Source organism: Canis lupus, chromosome 6 (assembly GCF_011100685.1).
Source record: "Canis lupus familiaris isolate Mischka breed German Shepherd chromosome 6, alternate assembly UU_Cfam_GSD_1.0, whole genome shotgun sequence".
Lineage (NCBI taxonomy): Eukaryota > Metazoa > Chordata > Mammalia > Carnivora > Canidae > Canis > Canis lupus.
The window spans coordinates 63,390,210-63,407,868 of NC_049227.1; the positions used below are offsets into that span (position 1 = coordinate 63,390,210).

At 39.5% G+C, this 17,659-nt stretch overlaps 1 protein-coding gene across 8 annotated transcripts in view; it reads right to left on the reverse strand.

Moving 5' to 3' along the window:
• DNAI3 (dynein axonemal intermediate chain 3) overlaps positions 1-17,659 on the reverse strand; it is an 80,326-nt gene that overhangs the window by 12,657 nt on the left and 50,010 nt on the right. For 6 of the 8 annotated variants that reach the window (XM_038541509.1, XM_038541510.1, XM_038541503.1 and 3 more), the window contains 6 exons: positions 15,231-15,364; positions 10,991-11,054; positions 5,886-6,016; positions 3,627-3,831; positions 1,867-1,958; positions 999-1,121 (listed from right to left, as the gene is read on the reverse strand). In XM_038541509.1, coding sequence (XP_038397437.1) covers positions 999-1,121; positions 1,867-1,958; positions 3,627-3,831; positions 5,886-6,016; positions 10,991-11,054; positions 15,231-15,364 — 749 coding nt within the window. Of the gene's footprint in view, positions 1-479; positions 854-998; positions 1,122-1,866; positions 1,959-3,626; positions 3,832-5,885; positions 6,017-10,990; positions 11,055-15,230; positions 15,365-17,659 lie in introns of those variants that run through there. The other 2 variants (XM_038541507.1, XM_038541511.1) reach the window with 2 other exon arrangements.

The window sequence follows — 17,659 nt, forward strand, 5'->3', positions numbered from 1 at the left end:
GAAATGTAGAGAAGTAGAAATGAGGAGATCTCTGTGGAGAGAGAGAGAAGAGCCGAGTTCATAGCATATTTAAAGGCCCTGATTCCTGTGGGCCAGGAAGACCCACAGTGAACAGGGTTCCTAGCAAATGGAGGCTAGGAACCAGGAAGGTGAAGAACTCCAGAGTTATAGGTACCTGTCTGGTCGAAGGATGTGCCCTCTACCAACTTTTCCTCTGTCTCCAATTTTATAGCTTGCGGATGTTATATTAAGTTCCTATCTATCTGCCTACATCCTAGTTCCCATTTACTAAGGGCTACCATTTGTCAGGCTACTGAACTGACAGCCTAATCCTGGAAGGTAGTTATCAGTATTCCCATTTTAAAGACAAGAACTGAAGCTCAGCACTGATATGAGGCCTGCCCCAGGTCCTGCTGCTAGTAGTGGTGGGTGGAGTTGGGATTTGAGCCCATGTGTCTTGTTTCTATATCCCATTCATTTTGCACTGCCTGTTTTTCTTTCTTTCTTTTTTTTTTTTTAATTTTTAAAAAAGTAATCTCTACACCTAAGTTTGAGTGGGGCTCAAACTCAGCTACTCCGAGATCAGGCATCAGATGCTCTGTGGACTGAGCCAGCTAGGTGTCCCATGTGCTACCTGGTTTAAGGTATTATTCACTAGATGTTAAAATTCTATGCAAAGAAAGATTCCAAATTTTGAATTGTTGTATCTATGAATGATATTCAGGTGACTTTGTATCTAAAGGACTTTGAAATTATGGAAAACTTCAGAAAGTTAAGTTGGATAGAATCTAGATAGGTGTCCAGTTGATAGTTGTTGCTCATGGTCCAATTGATAGTTGTTGCTCACGGTAAGCTAGGAAATGAGAGAAATACCCTCTTGACTGCCATAAGAACAAGAGAAGAATGTGAAAAGGCATAATTTTCCTATTAAAACTATGCATATTTCCACTGGAGTCAGAGGAAGGCAACGACTTTTGTTTCTGAAAAAAATCACTTACAGTTTTCTTTTTCTCAAGCTCCAGCTCCATTTCCTTCTTTTCTTGGTCGCGAATTTTCTTGCGTTGTTCTATATATTCCAGATGCTTGACTTCTCTTTCGAAGTAGTAGTTCATGCTTGATACCTGTTAGAAGCACAGGCCCTTGAGAGGGGAGCCCACATGGAAGGCTCCATATTCTTCACAAGGCTCTAGAAGAATTTCTGCTGCCCATAATTCATTAGCTGGCTTACCTGCTTTGAGATACCACCCACAGGCCCACTACTAGAGGAGCTAGCTCCATGTGAGGGTTACTGTGCTAAGGTTCAGGGCCCTACAAATTGAAGGATTCCATGAAAGGAATGGGGATGGAAGGAGAGCGGAAAAAAAAAAAAAAAAAAAAAGACAATTTTGTAGAAGAAATACTCAGGGATGGCTTTTTTCCCTTTTCTTGCTTTTCACTTCTAAGCCTGAGGAAAGTATCATATCATTAATCACACTTGGAAAACCCAGATAAGGAGATCAGTGTAAACCCTAAAGGGACTGGAAGTGGAGCTGAGTTCCTGGTCACCTGGAGGATTTGAAAGGAGTCCTATGCTTCAGTTACAACCTGAAAATACCATGTTATGAATCCACAAGTCAATTCTTTTCTTAATCTGGGCTTCATTTACTTGCCCTCTCTCTCATCACATTTGGGTGTTTTTGTTTTTGTTTTTATTTTTATGGTTTCAAGCTATTTAACTCCTACAACAGAAACACACTCCCTTATTTAGGATTGTATGATTCTTTTGTTTTCTTACAGAGCAAAAATGCTGTCATTTCTGAACACATTTTTACAACATGCCTCAGCAATATCTGGTCGCATAAATCCTCAGAGCCAAAAGTTACTAACCTCATTGGTGGAAGGGTGACTTAATGTCCAAGGAATTTCCAATATATGCAGTGTTCCATAATAATCAGCTATGGCTATAAATTGCTGCTTTGCTGAAAGATCCAAAAAATGGGAGAGAAAGCAGAAAGTCATCCTGGAGGTTAAACATGAAATGTGTTTTTGTTTTGTGGTTTCCCAAAAGACCTGCTGCAGTTACAATAGGCTTGGCATCTTCATCAGACATTCATGACTGAGGACAATATTAACATATAAAAATCATCTTTTCCAGTAGATGAAGTGAAAGCCAAGACCCTGAACTTTTGTTGGCCTCTCTATCCCCCCCAACTCTTATCTTTTTGGTGCTCATGTAAGGAGTGACTCCTAGTGAAGCTGACCCTCTGTGTGCCTGGGCTGCTGCGCAGACTTGATAAGAAAGTGGGGATAACACATGCAAAGGTTTTCAAAGAAAAATCATGAAACCAATTTCCACCACAGGTACTCAGTAAGGGCTGAGGGATACCATTATCCAAATGAATTTCAAAGACACAGCCAGAACCAGTTTTCTTATTATCAGATAGCTTCTTTTGATCATTGAAAATAGACATAAAACACAAAATGTGTTTAAGAATTTTAATTTTCTCTTATCATATGTGGTTTTTTTCTTTTTCTTGGTTGCAGAAGATTTGGTTTAAATTGTTAAGTTTTAGATTCATAATCCCTGATGTATACAAAAGCAATGTTTTGTAGCAAAGGTGGAAAAAAAACCACACTTGGTGACACATAATGGTTAAGCGGTAGTGAGACTGTGAGACTCCAGAAATTCTGAAGACTGAATTTCTAAACATAATGTTTCTGAGAGAATATGGGTAGAAAGACAATTTCATGCCTGCATACCTTTGGAAACAAAGGGAAACTTTTTTTTAAGATTTTATTTATTTGACACATAGAGAGTGAGCATGAGCAGGGAATGGGAAAGGACGAGGGAGAGGGAGAGGGGGAAGCAGGCTCCTCACTGAGCAGGGAGCCCAACTTGGGACTTGATCCCAGGACCCTAAGATCATGACATAAGCCAAAGGCAGACACTAATTGATTGAGCCACGCAGGCACCCTAAGAAACTTCTTTTAAAAGAAGGAAATATACTCCGTTTATATGGAAAGTAGTGGCTTGGGTAAAACAGAGAAATTGGGACAAAGGATATAAATCACTTTTTCAAGAACACATCCTTGAATTTCTCCTTGCTTTGTTATATGTTGTTTTTCCTCATAATTAGTTCAAAAGTTAGAGGTTTAAATAGGTAAATGACCCCAGAGAGTCATTTGATCTCATAAAAAGGATGGCTTGATACTGTCCAGGGAAAAGCCATAAAAATGACAAAATATTGAAAATTTGTGGCATAATTAAAAATTAAAGATACAAGAACTATTCTATTTGGAAAAGCAGCAGCAAAGGGCAGCAAAGATTTAGGGATCACCCTATCTGACCTGGAGAAGATGAAAGGATGCTTTTCATTTTGTGGTTCAAAATCAGCCTCTGCTTATACTAACCATGCCTCAGAAATAATTGTCAATAAGGAAAATAATGAGAGAATCTCAGATTATATCCAAAGTTTGACTGCAAGAAGGAAGGGGAAGAAAGGGAAGAGAAAGGATGGGATGAGATGGGCAGAAAAACAAAAACTTGAGAAAAAAATATTAGAAACTTTCCAGATGAATGTAAAAATGTTCCTGAGTTACCCCAAAAAAGCAAAATAACTTAGGTCATTTAATTAGAATTAACACACCAGAAAAGGTCCAGGGTTTGATGTAGGTGATCATAGTTATGCAGATGTTTTGTGACTGGGCTGGCTCATGAGTTTTCTCCAGAAGGTCCCAGATATCGATGTATCCATCTTCTCGGCCAATATAGAAAACTCCAGGCCTTGTCAGGGACCAGTGGCCTGCGGTATACTTTTTTGGTGCACAGGATGACTGAAGGAGGGGTCCGGTCTTTAAACAAATTTTAAAAGAACACGTGAAAACTATTATTGGAGGTGTATTCACAATGATTTTGTGTAAGTACAAATCAGATGGCTATGATCGTGGAACAGCATAATTATGCCCACTCTGAAGCTTGATTCTTTTTCTTGTAGGATTTTATATAATGCTAACCCTTTTCTTTCCTGTGTGTTTTTTATAACATTTTTTTCTTATTTTAGTTGCCTTTTAGAAAGGATCAAATCATGCAGTCGAGCTGGAGATTGGTGGCTGTTAGAGAAGGTAAGATTATAAGGAAATTTTTCGCTATTCCTTTATTTTGCTGACATATGTCTATTTCCCATGGAGACAACTCTGGCAGCCAGGAAAAAAGCAAATAAAAAGTCAATTCCAGCTGTGAGCTGCATCCAATGGCTTATAAATATTGTTTGGAAGAGATTTTAGACCAGCAAAGCATGACAAGATCATCTTCTCTTTTCTTTACCATGGGGTAATTTGCCCTCTTTGGGAGGTTTTCATAGACAGAAAAGATCAGAATGTGCTTTCTTACTGTCATGCTCCAACCTGACAATGAGGTGTTCTCATTTATCTACTTATATCTGCAGAGACTGAACTAAACTGTGGAGCTGTTTCCTACCCTCTGAGACATGCATAAGAAACTTCCCTGTGGGGAACAAAGATTCATGGACTCCTTATCCTGTTCTTACCCACCTTGCCCAGCTCCTTCCATTTCTGTGGATAACCAGGTACTTGAGCCCTAGATAGTCTATGGACAATCTTGCCTAATTTTCTTTTTCTTTAACAACAAAACTGATACCTACTCACTGTAAAAAAAAAAAAAAATTGAACATACAGAAGTACATTGGTATAAAGTAGACGTCCTTTTGTGGATGGGCACTTTAAGTACTTTCCAGTTGTTTCAATGACAAGCTCATATACATATTCACACAAATATTTGTGTCAGAGTCTCAGAAGTAAAAGTGCTAGGTCAAAGAATATATATATATATGTATATGTATATTTTATCACTTTATTTAAATAACATATAGTTTTTATTAAAGAATATATGTATATGTTTATTCATTTTATCCAAAGAATTCATATATATGTTATATATATATATAAATATACACATTATATATTATTTTTTCAAAGAATATATGTATCAGAGCTATGAAGTAGATTTACGAATTATATTTCAGATTTTGATAATCTTAAATTGCACACCAATGGGACCTGTCATGATGATTTCCCCACACCGTTACTTTACTGGGTTATTTATTTATTTATTTATTTATTTATTTATTTATTTATTTATAGATTTTATTTATTCATGGGAGACACAGAGAGAGAGTCAGAGACACAGGCAGAGGGAGGCTCCATGGAGCCTGCAGGCTCCATGCAGGGAGCCCGATATGGGACTCCATCCCAGGTCTCAGGATCAGGCCCTGGACTGAAGGCAGTGCTAAACTGTTGAGCCACCCGGGCTGCCCACTTTACTGGATTTTAATAGTCTTCCAGTTTTTGGCAGTTTAGTTTCTATTTGCCTGGAATCAGGCCCTCTCCTAATCCTGACTACCAGAGTTCTGGCACTGCCTCACTGTGGTCCATGCATGTCTCTGGTCTCCCGGTAACGGACCCCTTAGCCTTCTTATTTCCACTTTCTGAATCTGTGGACACATTCCTGGTGCAGAAGCAAAGGTGACAGACCCAGTGTTTCTCCTTGGACTTCATACAGTAACTAGCATCCTATCGTGTATTTTAAGGGGAGGGAAAAAACATAAAGCAAATCAACGGCCCACTATGCATTTTGAAGAGAAGACTGTTAGGTCTTAGAGAAGAAACATGTAAATATTGTTTCCTTCCCTCAGGAAAGAAAGGCAAATGGTGTGTTTTCAAAAGGCTTACAGTGGTTCTGCAGACAAATTGGAACCCAGGCCATCTGTTCTAATTTCTCTAAAAAGTGTCCCCGAGGCACTGTTATGTCAGAACAGTCTGTTATTCCCATTGTCTTTCTCAGTAACAAAGGACCACACACCCACTCCTCCATTTATCAGGCGACTTACCGAAATACCTTCTTTCCAGATGGCCACATTCCACCCCCCAATGGTGAGGACAATGTCCTTGTAAAAAGGTGACCTCTGAACAGTGTGGACAGCTCCATCATGGACAGTGTAGAGGTTAACTGGCTTTTTTGCTGTTGGGATGGAAAAGATCATTTCATCTTTAATAATAGTATTTACATTCCTGCATGAAGAATGGGCAGACTTCCAGTGGACAGTCAGGTCCTAATTAATGGGATCTAAGTGTAGACAATAAGAGGTCAGTTGGGGTAAATGGATCTGTCAAGGGACTGCTCTTCCTCTTTTTATGAGAAGTCCAGGGGATTTTCATCAAGTCCATTTTTCCAGCTCAAAGGAATACTTCATGTTCTTATTCAGTTACTTATTCTTTAACTCGGTTGGTCAAAAAATATTTGTGGATTACCCCTATGTACCTATAGGTACTGTAGATGATGAGTAAACAATGGTTAATAAATGAACATGATCCTGCCCTCATGAAGCTTACAGTCTAATGGGAAAGACAGATACTCAATAAAGAATATCCAATATCCAATAAACAAATCCCAAAGTACATAATAAAAAATGTTAAATGTGTTATGGTAGGAAAAAAATTATATCCATAATTTAGACCAAATGGTCAGGAAAGTCTTCTCTGAAGATGAGCCATATAGTTCTTGGTAGCATTTTGGTATGGGAAGATTTTAGTGTGGAAGAGTATTCCAGATGGAACAACACACACCAAACTCCTGTGGGGAGAAGTGCTTAGTGCCTTTATAAATTTGAGGAAGACCAAAGTCTGGTAATCCCAGCATGAGGCATATGAAACAAGTGGGGACCAGGGAGGGTCCAGATACACAGGCCCTTGTAGGAAAGGATTTTAAATTATATACTACACATGATGTGTTTCCATGAGTCCTTTAGGCCCAGAAGACAATCTGATTCCTAATGATTCTCTGACTGCTGTGAAGAGAATGAGTTCAAGACAGGTAAAAGAAAAGAAGGGACACTGTAGGAGGTAGTTCTGGTGAGAGAGCATGGTACCTTGGTTGAAGTTACAATGGACAAAAGTAGATGATCGAGAAGTATTTGCAAGCTGGAATTGACAAGACTAACAGATGCCTTCAACAGGAGGGCTGAGAATGATAGGTTTCTGGTAGGAGCAACTGACTCCATGAAGTTTCCATTTATTGCAACTGGGAAGACTAGGGGGAGGCAGATTTGGGTGTTAAGATCAAGAGCTCTCCTTAGTCTCTGTTCCAGGTCTCGAGTCCTCCTTTTCCTTAGGCTTTCTACCCTACCATTGATTAGGTCTTCTCTCCTCCAGACATGACTGCAGGGCTAGCTGTTCCCTACTCCTTGCTGCCCACACCCACCTAAGGGATGGCCATAAAGATATGTCCTATCTAGGTCAAACCATGCGTCTGGCTACCTTATACCCAAACCATGAACTTATTGTGAATTCCGTCATATTGATAGCTGTGTAAAAGTTGGATTGTTTTTCCCTCTTAGAATCCCAATGAGACATTAAGCAGAAAAAAAAAAAAAAAAACCCACCTACTAAACCTTGCAGATAGCTCCTAAAGTAGAGTTTCAAAGAGATATTTGTCCACCCATATTCACAGCAGCATTATTTGGAAGCAACCCAAGTGTTTATCAAAGAGGGAATAAGCAAAATGTGATATACCTACAATGGAATATTATTCATCCTTTGAAAGGAAGAAAATTCTGACAAATTCTACAACATGGGTGAAACCTGAGGATATGATGTTAAGGCAGAGAAGTCCATCACAAGAAAACAAATACTGTATGATTCCACTTATATGACATTATCTACAGTAGTCACATTCATAGAGATATAAAGTAAATGGTGGTTGCCAGATGCTGAGAGGAGAGTGGAACAGGGAGCTATTGTTAAATGGGTGCAGAGTTTCAGTTTTGCAAAATGGACACTATCCTGGAGATGGGTTGTACAACAATGCAAATGTACTTAATTGTATTGAATTATACACTTAAAAAATGGTTAAGATGGTAAAATTTACATTTATGTATATTTTACCACAATTTAAAATTTTATGAAAAGTAAAAATAAAAAATTTAAAGGTAGCTTTTCTGGATTAAAAAAAAAAAAAAGACCAGTTTTCCTCCAATTAGGCCCATCCTGAAGATAGCATAGGAGACATACTTCTAAGGCCATCTTGAAGCAATCTGGAAGATTCTTGGGAAGTCAGGAAAACCCTGGAAACTAGCAGCTATCTTCTTGTTGCTGCTCTTGATAAAACCAGAGCCTGGTTTTATCTTCCCATAGTGGGGCTTCCCCAGATACCACCTCACTCTGGGCAGCAGGGCCATCCATGAGTCTGGAAGCCTTCTGCAAATGTGATGATTACCAATCATAGCAAGATTGACAATTACCAAAATTTGTACTTTACAGTAACATGTTAAATATTCTCAACCCATATCTTTTCCTTCCCTTTGTCCTTTTAAGGACCTTTAATTCCATCTAGCAATGAATAGAGCTGTCCTTAAGTTATTAAACAGAGTACCAGAGGCCTCAGGCCAAGTTGCCATGAGAAAGTTATAATAAACAAAGTAGTTTCCAGAATGATTATCTAATGCAGGATTCATTATAGTGATGTGATTAAGAGCAGACTGCCTAGGTTAAAACCCTGGCAATGCTGGTAGCTACCCCCTAGGGTTGCCATGAGGATTGAATGAGCTAATCCATGGAAAGTACTTGGAAGAATGCATGACACATGGCATACGCCGATCTGTGAGTAGAGTACATGAAATAATTATGTCAATTGTCATCACTCAGCCTTCATTTCTTGGGTTGTCACTTAGATCATCTGGAAATTTTGCTTGATTTGGCCTTATCACATGTATCTCATTCAGGGTAATCTGAATTTTCTTAGAAGAGGAAATTCTTCCTCCTGCCTTGTTGTTAATAAGAACATGGTGTCCCTAGGAAATCAAGAAGGATTGGGTCCCAATAATCACCTCATCTTTACTCAGGTATACTTCATGGTGTTTGTGAAAAACATTAGACTGGTAGCTCTCAGGGAAAACACTGCCAGTTCATGGATATAATTAGGGCAAGCAGTGCATAGGTTAGAGGGTCTAAACATGGACTTCTCTGAACTTCAACCATTATCCAATGGGAATAACAGTGTTGTTTGGGTTTCCATATTACAAAATGTTTGACTGATGATTTTAAAGTATTTTAAAGTATTATGATGATTTTAAGGTATCCTTTTAAATTTTTTTTAAATTTTTATTTTATTTTTTATTTATGATAGGCACACAGTGAGAGAGAGAAAGAGAGGCAGAGACACAGGCAGCAGGCTCCATGCACTGGGAGCCCGACGTGGGATTTGATCCTGGGTCTCCAGGATCGCGCCCTGGGCCAAAGGCAGGCGCTAAACCGCTGTGCCACCCAGGGATCCCAAGGTATCCTTTTAGTAAGCGGTTAAAGCTATTTCTCCACCTCCCCCCCTCTTTTTTTGCAATGAACTAAATGCCAAGAAATTAAAAGCAGCTCTTATCCGTCCATACCAAGCTACATCCCATTGGTCATAAAGTCTGGACATGTTGACTGCTAAGTCTCACTCATATTTCCTCTGCTGTACATCCTTGTTACCATGGCTATACTCAGTCCTCTCCATTTCTCATCTAAACTATTGTAAGTGGTCAACCTACTTCCATTGTAAGTCCCACCAGTAAATTCATCCAGCCCCTGCTCTCCTGCCAGAGTGATATTCTGATTATACTGGTGGGACTAGAATAAGGTTCAAAGCTTAGTAGGCACTCAAGGCTCTTAGCCATCTGGACCCAATTATCCTTCCTGGGACCTCTCCTGCTGCCCTCTCTATTGCTATATTTTGGCTAAGGGATCTCCCTGTTTCTTAATTGTCTACTGCTGTTTGGGGTTTCCATGATTTTGCATGTATTACTTCTTCCACCTGATAGGTCTTTCTCCAATCAGAAAATTGCAATCCACTCTTCAAGACCCAGCTCAACTGTATCTCTCTTCAGTAGGGCCCTTTCTTACTAACTTAAGAGAGTCGGTCCCTTCCTGGTTTCCCATGTCACTTTGTATTTGCCTCTAGCCATAGCACTAAAGACAATGTAATGTTATCATTTGTTTCTGTGTTTGAATTTTCTAATAGATCATGGAATTCCTTTGGGGGAGGATAATATCTTGTTTATCTTTATATCCCCAGTGCCTGGCACAGAACAGATTCTCAATAATGATGAATGAATGAAAATAAGAAAGAAAGAACAAGGGGTGCCTGAGTGGCTTAGTCAATTAAGCATCCGACTCTTGATTTTGGCTCAGATTCATGATCTCAGGGTCTTGAGATCAAGTCCAATGTTGGGCTCCACTGTCATTCTGTCTCTCTCTCTCTCTCTCTCTCAAAAAAAAAAAAAAAAAGAGTACAAACAACATTAGTGAGTTTCAAACATAAAGCTCTTGGTTTTTAAGTTTGTTGTCATTGGTTATTCTATAAATGGAATAAAATTTAAAATAAATAACTAAATCTGTGTGTCAGGGTCTGCCTCAAAAGCAGTTTAGGAAGCTAGTTCCATAGTAAGGCCCCAAGAAAATTTCTGAGACCAGGAAGAACCAGAGTTTACCAATGCATAACAAAGTCATGGCATCACAGTCTCAACTTGTGTCCCAGTGGTATAGTGGAGACAGCTGCCGTGTGCATGCAGTACATGCACAATTAATACTCATTAATTATTGAATAAACAGAAATGTGAATAATCATAAAAGTAGCTGAATGTATTTCATTATCTCCAGTATATAATTTTGAGTACAACTTTTAAATCATGGAATTTGAAATGAATGAAAAGCAGAAAATCAGTTTCAGGTCTGCAATCACCAGATGAATCTTATTAAAAATCCAGATTCAGATTCGGCAGGCCTGGGGTAGGGTCCAGCACTCTGCATCTCCCACGGGCTCTCTGAGGTCCAAGGGCCTCACTTTGAATGAGAAGGACAGACACAAGACCTTATATGCCCTGCCTTCTCAGCAGCAAGGCCTGGGTTACTCAGCGCTTCAGAAAAATGAGTAACTCATAACAGAGCAATCCTCAAAACTTACCCATCAACCGGCCAGTTTCAGAGTCTCTTTCCATTTTCCAATCTGTGTATATCACCCCACCTTCCTAAAAACAGAACAGGTTTCTGATGAGTACAGCGACGTCTTAAGGGAATAAAGACCTCATGTGCATGTACTAAAGCTGACTGTGCCTCACACAAGCCCAAAGTGACAGGTTAACTCAATGCAGTGATAACTTGATATGGTTAGGGGGGTGGGGAGGCTCAAAACAATTACTTAAAATTAATTTATTAAAAAAAACAATTACTTAATTTTTATATTAAACGGCAACAAAAAATGAACTTACCAAATTTTTATCTCCACAGAATGCTATGGAAAACACAAGCATTTATGAAAATAATCTATGGACACAAGTTCTCACTTCTGGGTTTCTCAAGTTTTTATTAATAGGGGAACTGTCCCAACAGACCAAAAGCTCCAAGAAGGGATCTGGTCTGACTTCTTCAGTGATTTGTCCTCAGTATGATACAAAGTCAGTAGTTAAAAATATTTGTGGAGTAAGAGGGAAAGGGGGAATGTAAATTGATAATATGGCACCATTATCTTTAAAGTTGAGGACAGGAAACAAAGTTCCATTTAAATAATATAGCTAATAATATATATTTCTGCTCTGCTTATGGCCATTTTAAGGAGGGGGGAAGGCAGAGGGACCTGGTGTAATACAGAGGCAGAAACAGCAGCCAAAGGGAAAAGACGCAGAGCCTGTGAATAGCAGAGGTGGGAGAGGTTTCGAGAAAATCTTTAGTCTGAAGGAACCTGGAGACTCGGAAAGGTTTAGTGACTCAGGGTCGCCCAGATGCAGTCTCCTAATTCCAATGTTTTTCTCTCTGGGTAGTAAAAGGAAAACCCAGAGAAGGATGTATAAAAAGAGTTGTTGAGAGGAACTGAAGGACGGCTTGAGATGTGTAGAAGAAAGGACAGGAGAAAGCATTTGCTATGCAAAGTGAAGGATGAGCTCACTGGAGGGGGGGGGTGGTGGCACTCATTCACTCATCTGTGCTTTTATCCATTAATTCACATAACAGACAAGGACTGTGTTTGGTGTTCGCAGTTCAGCATCAGAAGACGAGCCCTCCCTCCACTTGTGGTGTCCAGAGTCTGAGGGAGCAGACAGGCCGGCCCGCGGCCAGTGTGCGCACACCTCTCCTGTGGCCTGTGGCACCTCACCCCCCTCACCACTGCCTGAGCACAGCATTTGCTGCTGTGGTTAGGACCTTTCTGTACGTGAGCCAGCCCTTGCCAGAGTCCTGTAAGAGTCATTAATATCTCCTTGGTCTCACAACTGATACATGGAACACTTAACAGAGCCAAGTCAAAGAGGAGAAGCTTGAACCAGGTTAATAAATACATGCTGAGTGCCCATTCTATCTGTAGCCAGCTGGCTGGGAACTTTCACGTCCTTCTCCATCCAGTTACCTGGTGCGGAGAACTCGACTCTTCTCCCCTGTGTTGACATTCCTGGCCCCACTGCTCACGCCCTCTTCATCTCAGGGTTGACCCACTTAAAATCACTGCTTGTCTAGCCTGTCTGCCTTTCTGGCTCCACTGTCTCCTGCCTCAGTCCTGCACTAGCCAATCTAGATCCCAGAGCAGTCTCCCTTATTCTCTCTCGATGGAGCAGCCATGTCAAGTGTTGGTAGAAGAGCATTCCACTGGAATGTCAGCCCATGAGGGTGGGGAATTTTGTCTGTTTGTTCACTGCTATATTCCCTGGACCAAGAACAGTGTCTGGCATAGGGTAAATGCTCAATAAATAGCTGCTGAATGATAGATGAAGTTAATTCTAAGGAGGGTAAAAGCTCGAAAGGCAGGAAAGAGTTTGGTGTAGAAAAAGAAGAGAAAAATCAGAGCAACTGGAGGGAGAGAAGGAGATTGGTACAGATGGGGGTGTAGAGATATAAAACAGCCAAATTAAATATATAACATAGCCAAATATAAAACATGCAGAATCTTGTAGGCCACAGTGTAAAGAGTTTCTATTTTATTCACATTTGACTGAGTAAAGAGTTTCGATTTTATTCACATTTGACTGAGTTGTCACTGAAGAGTTTAGGCACAGGGTGTCATACTTTAATTTCTGTTTTAAGATCTTATGATCATTCATCTTTCTAAAGCTGTCACCCCCTGCTTTCAAAACTTGTGTCAAAGAAACAAATATTACATGATTCTACTTACATAAGGGACCTAGAGCAGTCAAATTCAGAGAGACAGAGAGTAGAATGGTTGCCATGGGCTGGGGGCTGGAGGGAACGGTGAATTATTGTTTTAATGGCTACAGAATTTCAGTTTGGAGATATCTAGAGAGAAATGGCTGTGAGTGTTGCTCAACCATATGAAATGTGTCTAATAGCACTGAATTATACACTTCAAATTTGTTAAGGTGGAACTTGTATTTTTCCAAAATTAAAAAAATATTAGAAGCCCAAGTTATAAAAAATTGAAAGCCCAAGTTATAAAACAAGTATCTGTTTGGTAAATGCCTCATTGTCTACCAAATGTAATTCAATTTCCCTAATGTGGCAGAAAAGGCTCTTTGGTTGGATCCCAACCTAGCAGTCAAGGTATAGCATCCCCTCTTGCCAATGATTCCACTATCTGTAGACAAATCCCAGGCTTCTGTAATTCCAAAGCATTGTTCAGGCTGTTACTTCTGCTGGGAATTGTACTCTGATCTTTCAGATGCTTCCTCAACCTCCAAAGTCCAGCCAACTAACAGTCTGCCTCCCCCCAACCTCCCCTCTCTCATCCCTGTGGCTTCTGGATGGGCACTGACATGGATAATGTTGTTAATGTTTCTGCTCCTTAACTAGGCAGAGGGTGCCCTGAGAACAGGGACTGTGCTGTTGATTCATGTCTGATCTAAGGCCTAGTGCTGTGCCTGGTGGGCAGTATGCTCTTGAGAACTGCTGTAATCAACTAATACCCTCATAATACTAAAGTGTCAGTGCAGAATGCATTCCGGTGAGACCAAGCTATGATGTCTTCCCATGGTGGCATGGCTTGGAGGGTAAACCCTTTATTTCAGGGAAATCGAGTCATGAATGAAAAGGACATTTCTGTTTCTATATGACCATAGATATAGTTCTGAGTCTTATTTCTTCATTGGCAAAGCGAAATTTAATCCCTACAAGATTATTAGGATTAGATGAGATATAATTTGGAACAAATACTGGCATAGACCCTACTATATAGAAAATGTTGAATAAATGGAAGCTCACTTTGGTTATTATAGTTGGTGCCAAAAAATGACAGCCATTATTATTATTATTTTTTTAATTTTTTTTAAATTTATTTATGATAGTCACACAGAGAGAGAGAGAGGCAGAGACACAGGCAGAGGGAGAAGCAGGCTCCATGCACCGGGAGCCCGACGTGGGATTTGATCCCGGGTCTCCAGGATCGCGCCCTGGGCCAAAGGCAGGCGCCAAACTGCTACGCCACCCAGGGATCCCCGACAGCCATTATTATTATATCCAGTTGTTACTTTTGAATTGAGTGAGTTTTGCACTGTCTCTCCTGCTACATTTTGCTAGCTACCAAAGCAATATATTTTCTTAGTAGATCTATAATACTTAGCAAGGTTTCTTCTATATGGTATAGGTGTTCAATAAATATTTTTAGGTTGGTCAATAAATCATTAGTAAAGAGGGTCATACTGAATTTTATAGATTTTTTTCACATTCATCAGGAATATTTTGAATATGAATATGAATCTATTAAAAAATTCAATGCAAACAAGTATACTAAAATATGGGAGTGGTATAAATATTATGAACCTTAATAAGGCAAATGTACAGTAGAGGTTGTAATGAATCAGAATAGAAAAGTGCTTGCCAGGATGGGGGTGTGGGGGAGCAGAAATAGGAAAAGGCTAGGGGAAGGTACAGAGTTCTGAGGATATGATATAAAACATGGTGACTACAGTATAACACCATATTGCATAATTGAAATTTGCTAAGCGAGTATGACTTAAATGTTATCATACACACAGGCACAAAGATAAACGTGTGAGGTGATGGATGTGTTAATTAATTAGATGAAGGGAAGCCTTTCACAATGTATACATACATGAAATCACCACGATGTACACTTAAATATCTTACAATTTTCTATGTCAATTATGTTTCAATAAAACTGAAATTAAGAATATATATATAATGAAGACTATATATATTCATATATATATAACGTATATATAAAAGAGCAGATAATTCTGACTCACCTCTGTTCCCACAAAGAATTTTGTGCAGAAGTCCTCTATTGGCTTGAGATGATTGGCCAACCCACCTTCCAGATTGTAGTACGGGTTCATCTCTCCTGCCTTCACTGTTTTGCTCTGGGCTAATAATACTTTGTCTTTCAGAGGAGTATGAATAGAAGAAAAACATATTTACAGTAAAAGACATTTTAAAATACGGTTAGTTTATATTTTTTGTCCCTTGCTACATACCTCTGCCCTATTCTCTCTCCAGTGTGGCAGGCATAAGTATAAACATCTTTAAACTTCTAATTTAGCAGCTAGAACACTCTTTCAAACCAAAGCATATGCAGGAACCCTTGCATGTAAAACTGATCAAAATCTTCATTGCTGTGATTAAAGTGTTTCCTGGTGGGAAGAGGGAAGACCCCTCTACCTACTTTCAGAGGCTCCATTTTTAAAAAAAGATTTCATTTATTTGAGAGAAAGAGAGAGGGGGAGAGTATAGAGGGAGAGTGAGAAGCAGACTCCCCCCTGAGCAGAGAGCCTGACATGGGACTCGATTCTAGGACACAGAGAACATGACCTGAGCCAAAGACAGATACTTAACCAACTGAGCCACCCAGGTGCCCTCAATTAGGTAATTTAGCTTTGTATCCTGCTTTTCTGTTCTCTTAAAGATATTATCTTGGGCATGTTCCTAGGTCACTTATTAGTTATAAAAAATGTGATAAATTTCTGGGAAAGATAGAGAAATATACGCTCATCTAACCCTACTCACCACATTTCAATATATCATCATCTAGGTTATATCACCCACGGGAAAACAAACAAATGAACATAAAAAATTACCAGCAATGGGCAGTTTGGGTGGCTCAGCGGTTTAGCACCGCCTTCAGCCCAGGGCGTGATCCTGGAGACCCAGGATTGAGTCCTGCATCGGGCTCCCTGCATGGAGACTGCTTCTCCCTCTGCCTGTGTCTCTGCCTCTCTCTCTCTCTCTCTCTCTCTCTGTGTGTCTCTCATGAATAAATAAATAAAATCTTAAAAAAAACAAACCAACCAGCAAACATTAAATGAAAACTAAATGAAAATGAAATAGAAAATTAAATGAAAACTAAAATAGAAAAATATCTCAGCTGTACTAAAAATATACATTCTATTTTTAAAAACATAGCATAATTCTGGACAAAAGTAAAAAACAACTATGATTTCATTGGTACAATCAACTAATGCTACCTTTATTAGAGATATACATGCTTTGGACAATCCTAGGGGCTCCAGGATCACGCCCTGGGCCAAAAGCAGGGGCTAAACTGCTGAGCCACCCAGGGATCCCCGAAGCCAGACTTTTAAATAGCTCTATTACAAACTATCAGTCAACATTTCAAGAAATAACTAGGTATATTTAATCTCATTGTTCTTACTAAAAGGTATTATTTATAATATATTTAACAAGAGCAAAAAGGCCTTTTGTATTCATTTAATATATAAAAATATTAAAATATTTATGTCAAATTCTTCACTCTCATTTCAATGTCTATTTTCTCTTTTTAAATAATATACATTAATATATTAATATTAGTAGAGTAGAACACATATATAATTTATAGATAAATACACGCTCATTTGGAATGTGTGCTCAAAAATGTTTCCTGATGGGTACAAGATGGAAAAGTTTAGAGCCCTCTGGTCTAATAAGGGGAGCCATGAGCCTGATCCAGGGGTCAGTCCTGGTAATGCAAAGGAAGAGGCAAATATGAGATGCACTGTAAAGGAAGACATAGTTATCCTAAGTGAGGGACTGGATGTAGGGACCTGAGGAGAGAGACAGAGATGACTCAAGCTCTGTTCTGGACACACTGACATTGAGGGAAGAGATTGGGTTCAAACCCAGGAGATAGAGGCAAGGTGGAGCATTCTCAGCAGAGTAAGAGTGGACCAAGTTACTGAAAGGGGTAATAAGGAAAGCACACTGCTGAGGTAAGAGTTTGAGATACATCCATGATAAGAGGGCAGCAGGAAAGACCAAGGAGAGAAACTGAAGAAGTATCAGGAAAACCACAAAAGCCAAGGCAGGAGCTCTGAGAAAAGGGGCTTAGTTGGTAGTGTTTAATGTGGTGGAGTTAAAGAGAATGAGGCCAGAGAAAAATGTGATTGTCTACTGTGTTTATTCAGACTTGACTGGAATAACTGGCATATTTATTAAATTCAGCCTCATCCTCATGAATTTTTCATTCATGATTTCCATCTCAAGGGCCTGAGTTACATAATAATAGGAGCTAACACTTACTGAGTGCTTACTGCTTGACTACATGCCAGGTACTGAACTGTATGCTCCACATGCACCCTTTCACTCAATCCTCACAGTAACTCCTCACTAATTCTCCTTCCAGGATGATAAAGGAGACTCAGAGAGATTAAGTAGCTTGCCCAACTTCTCACATAAGGTG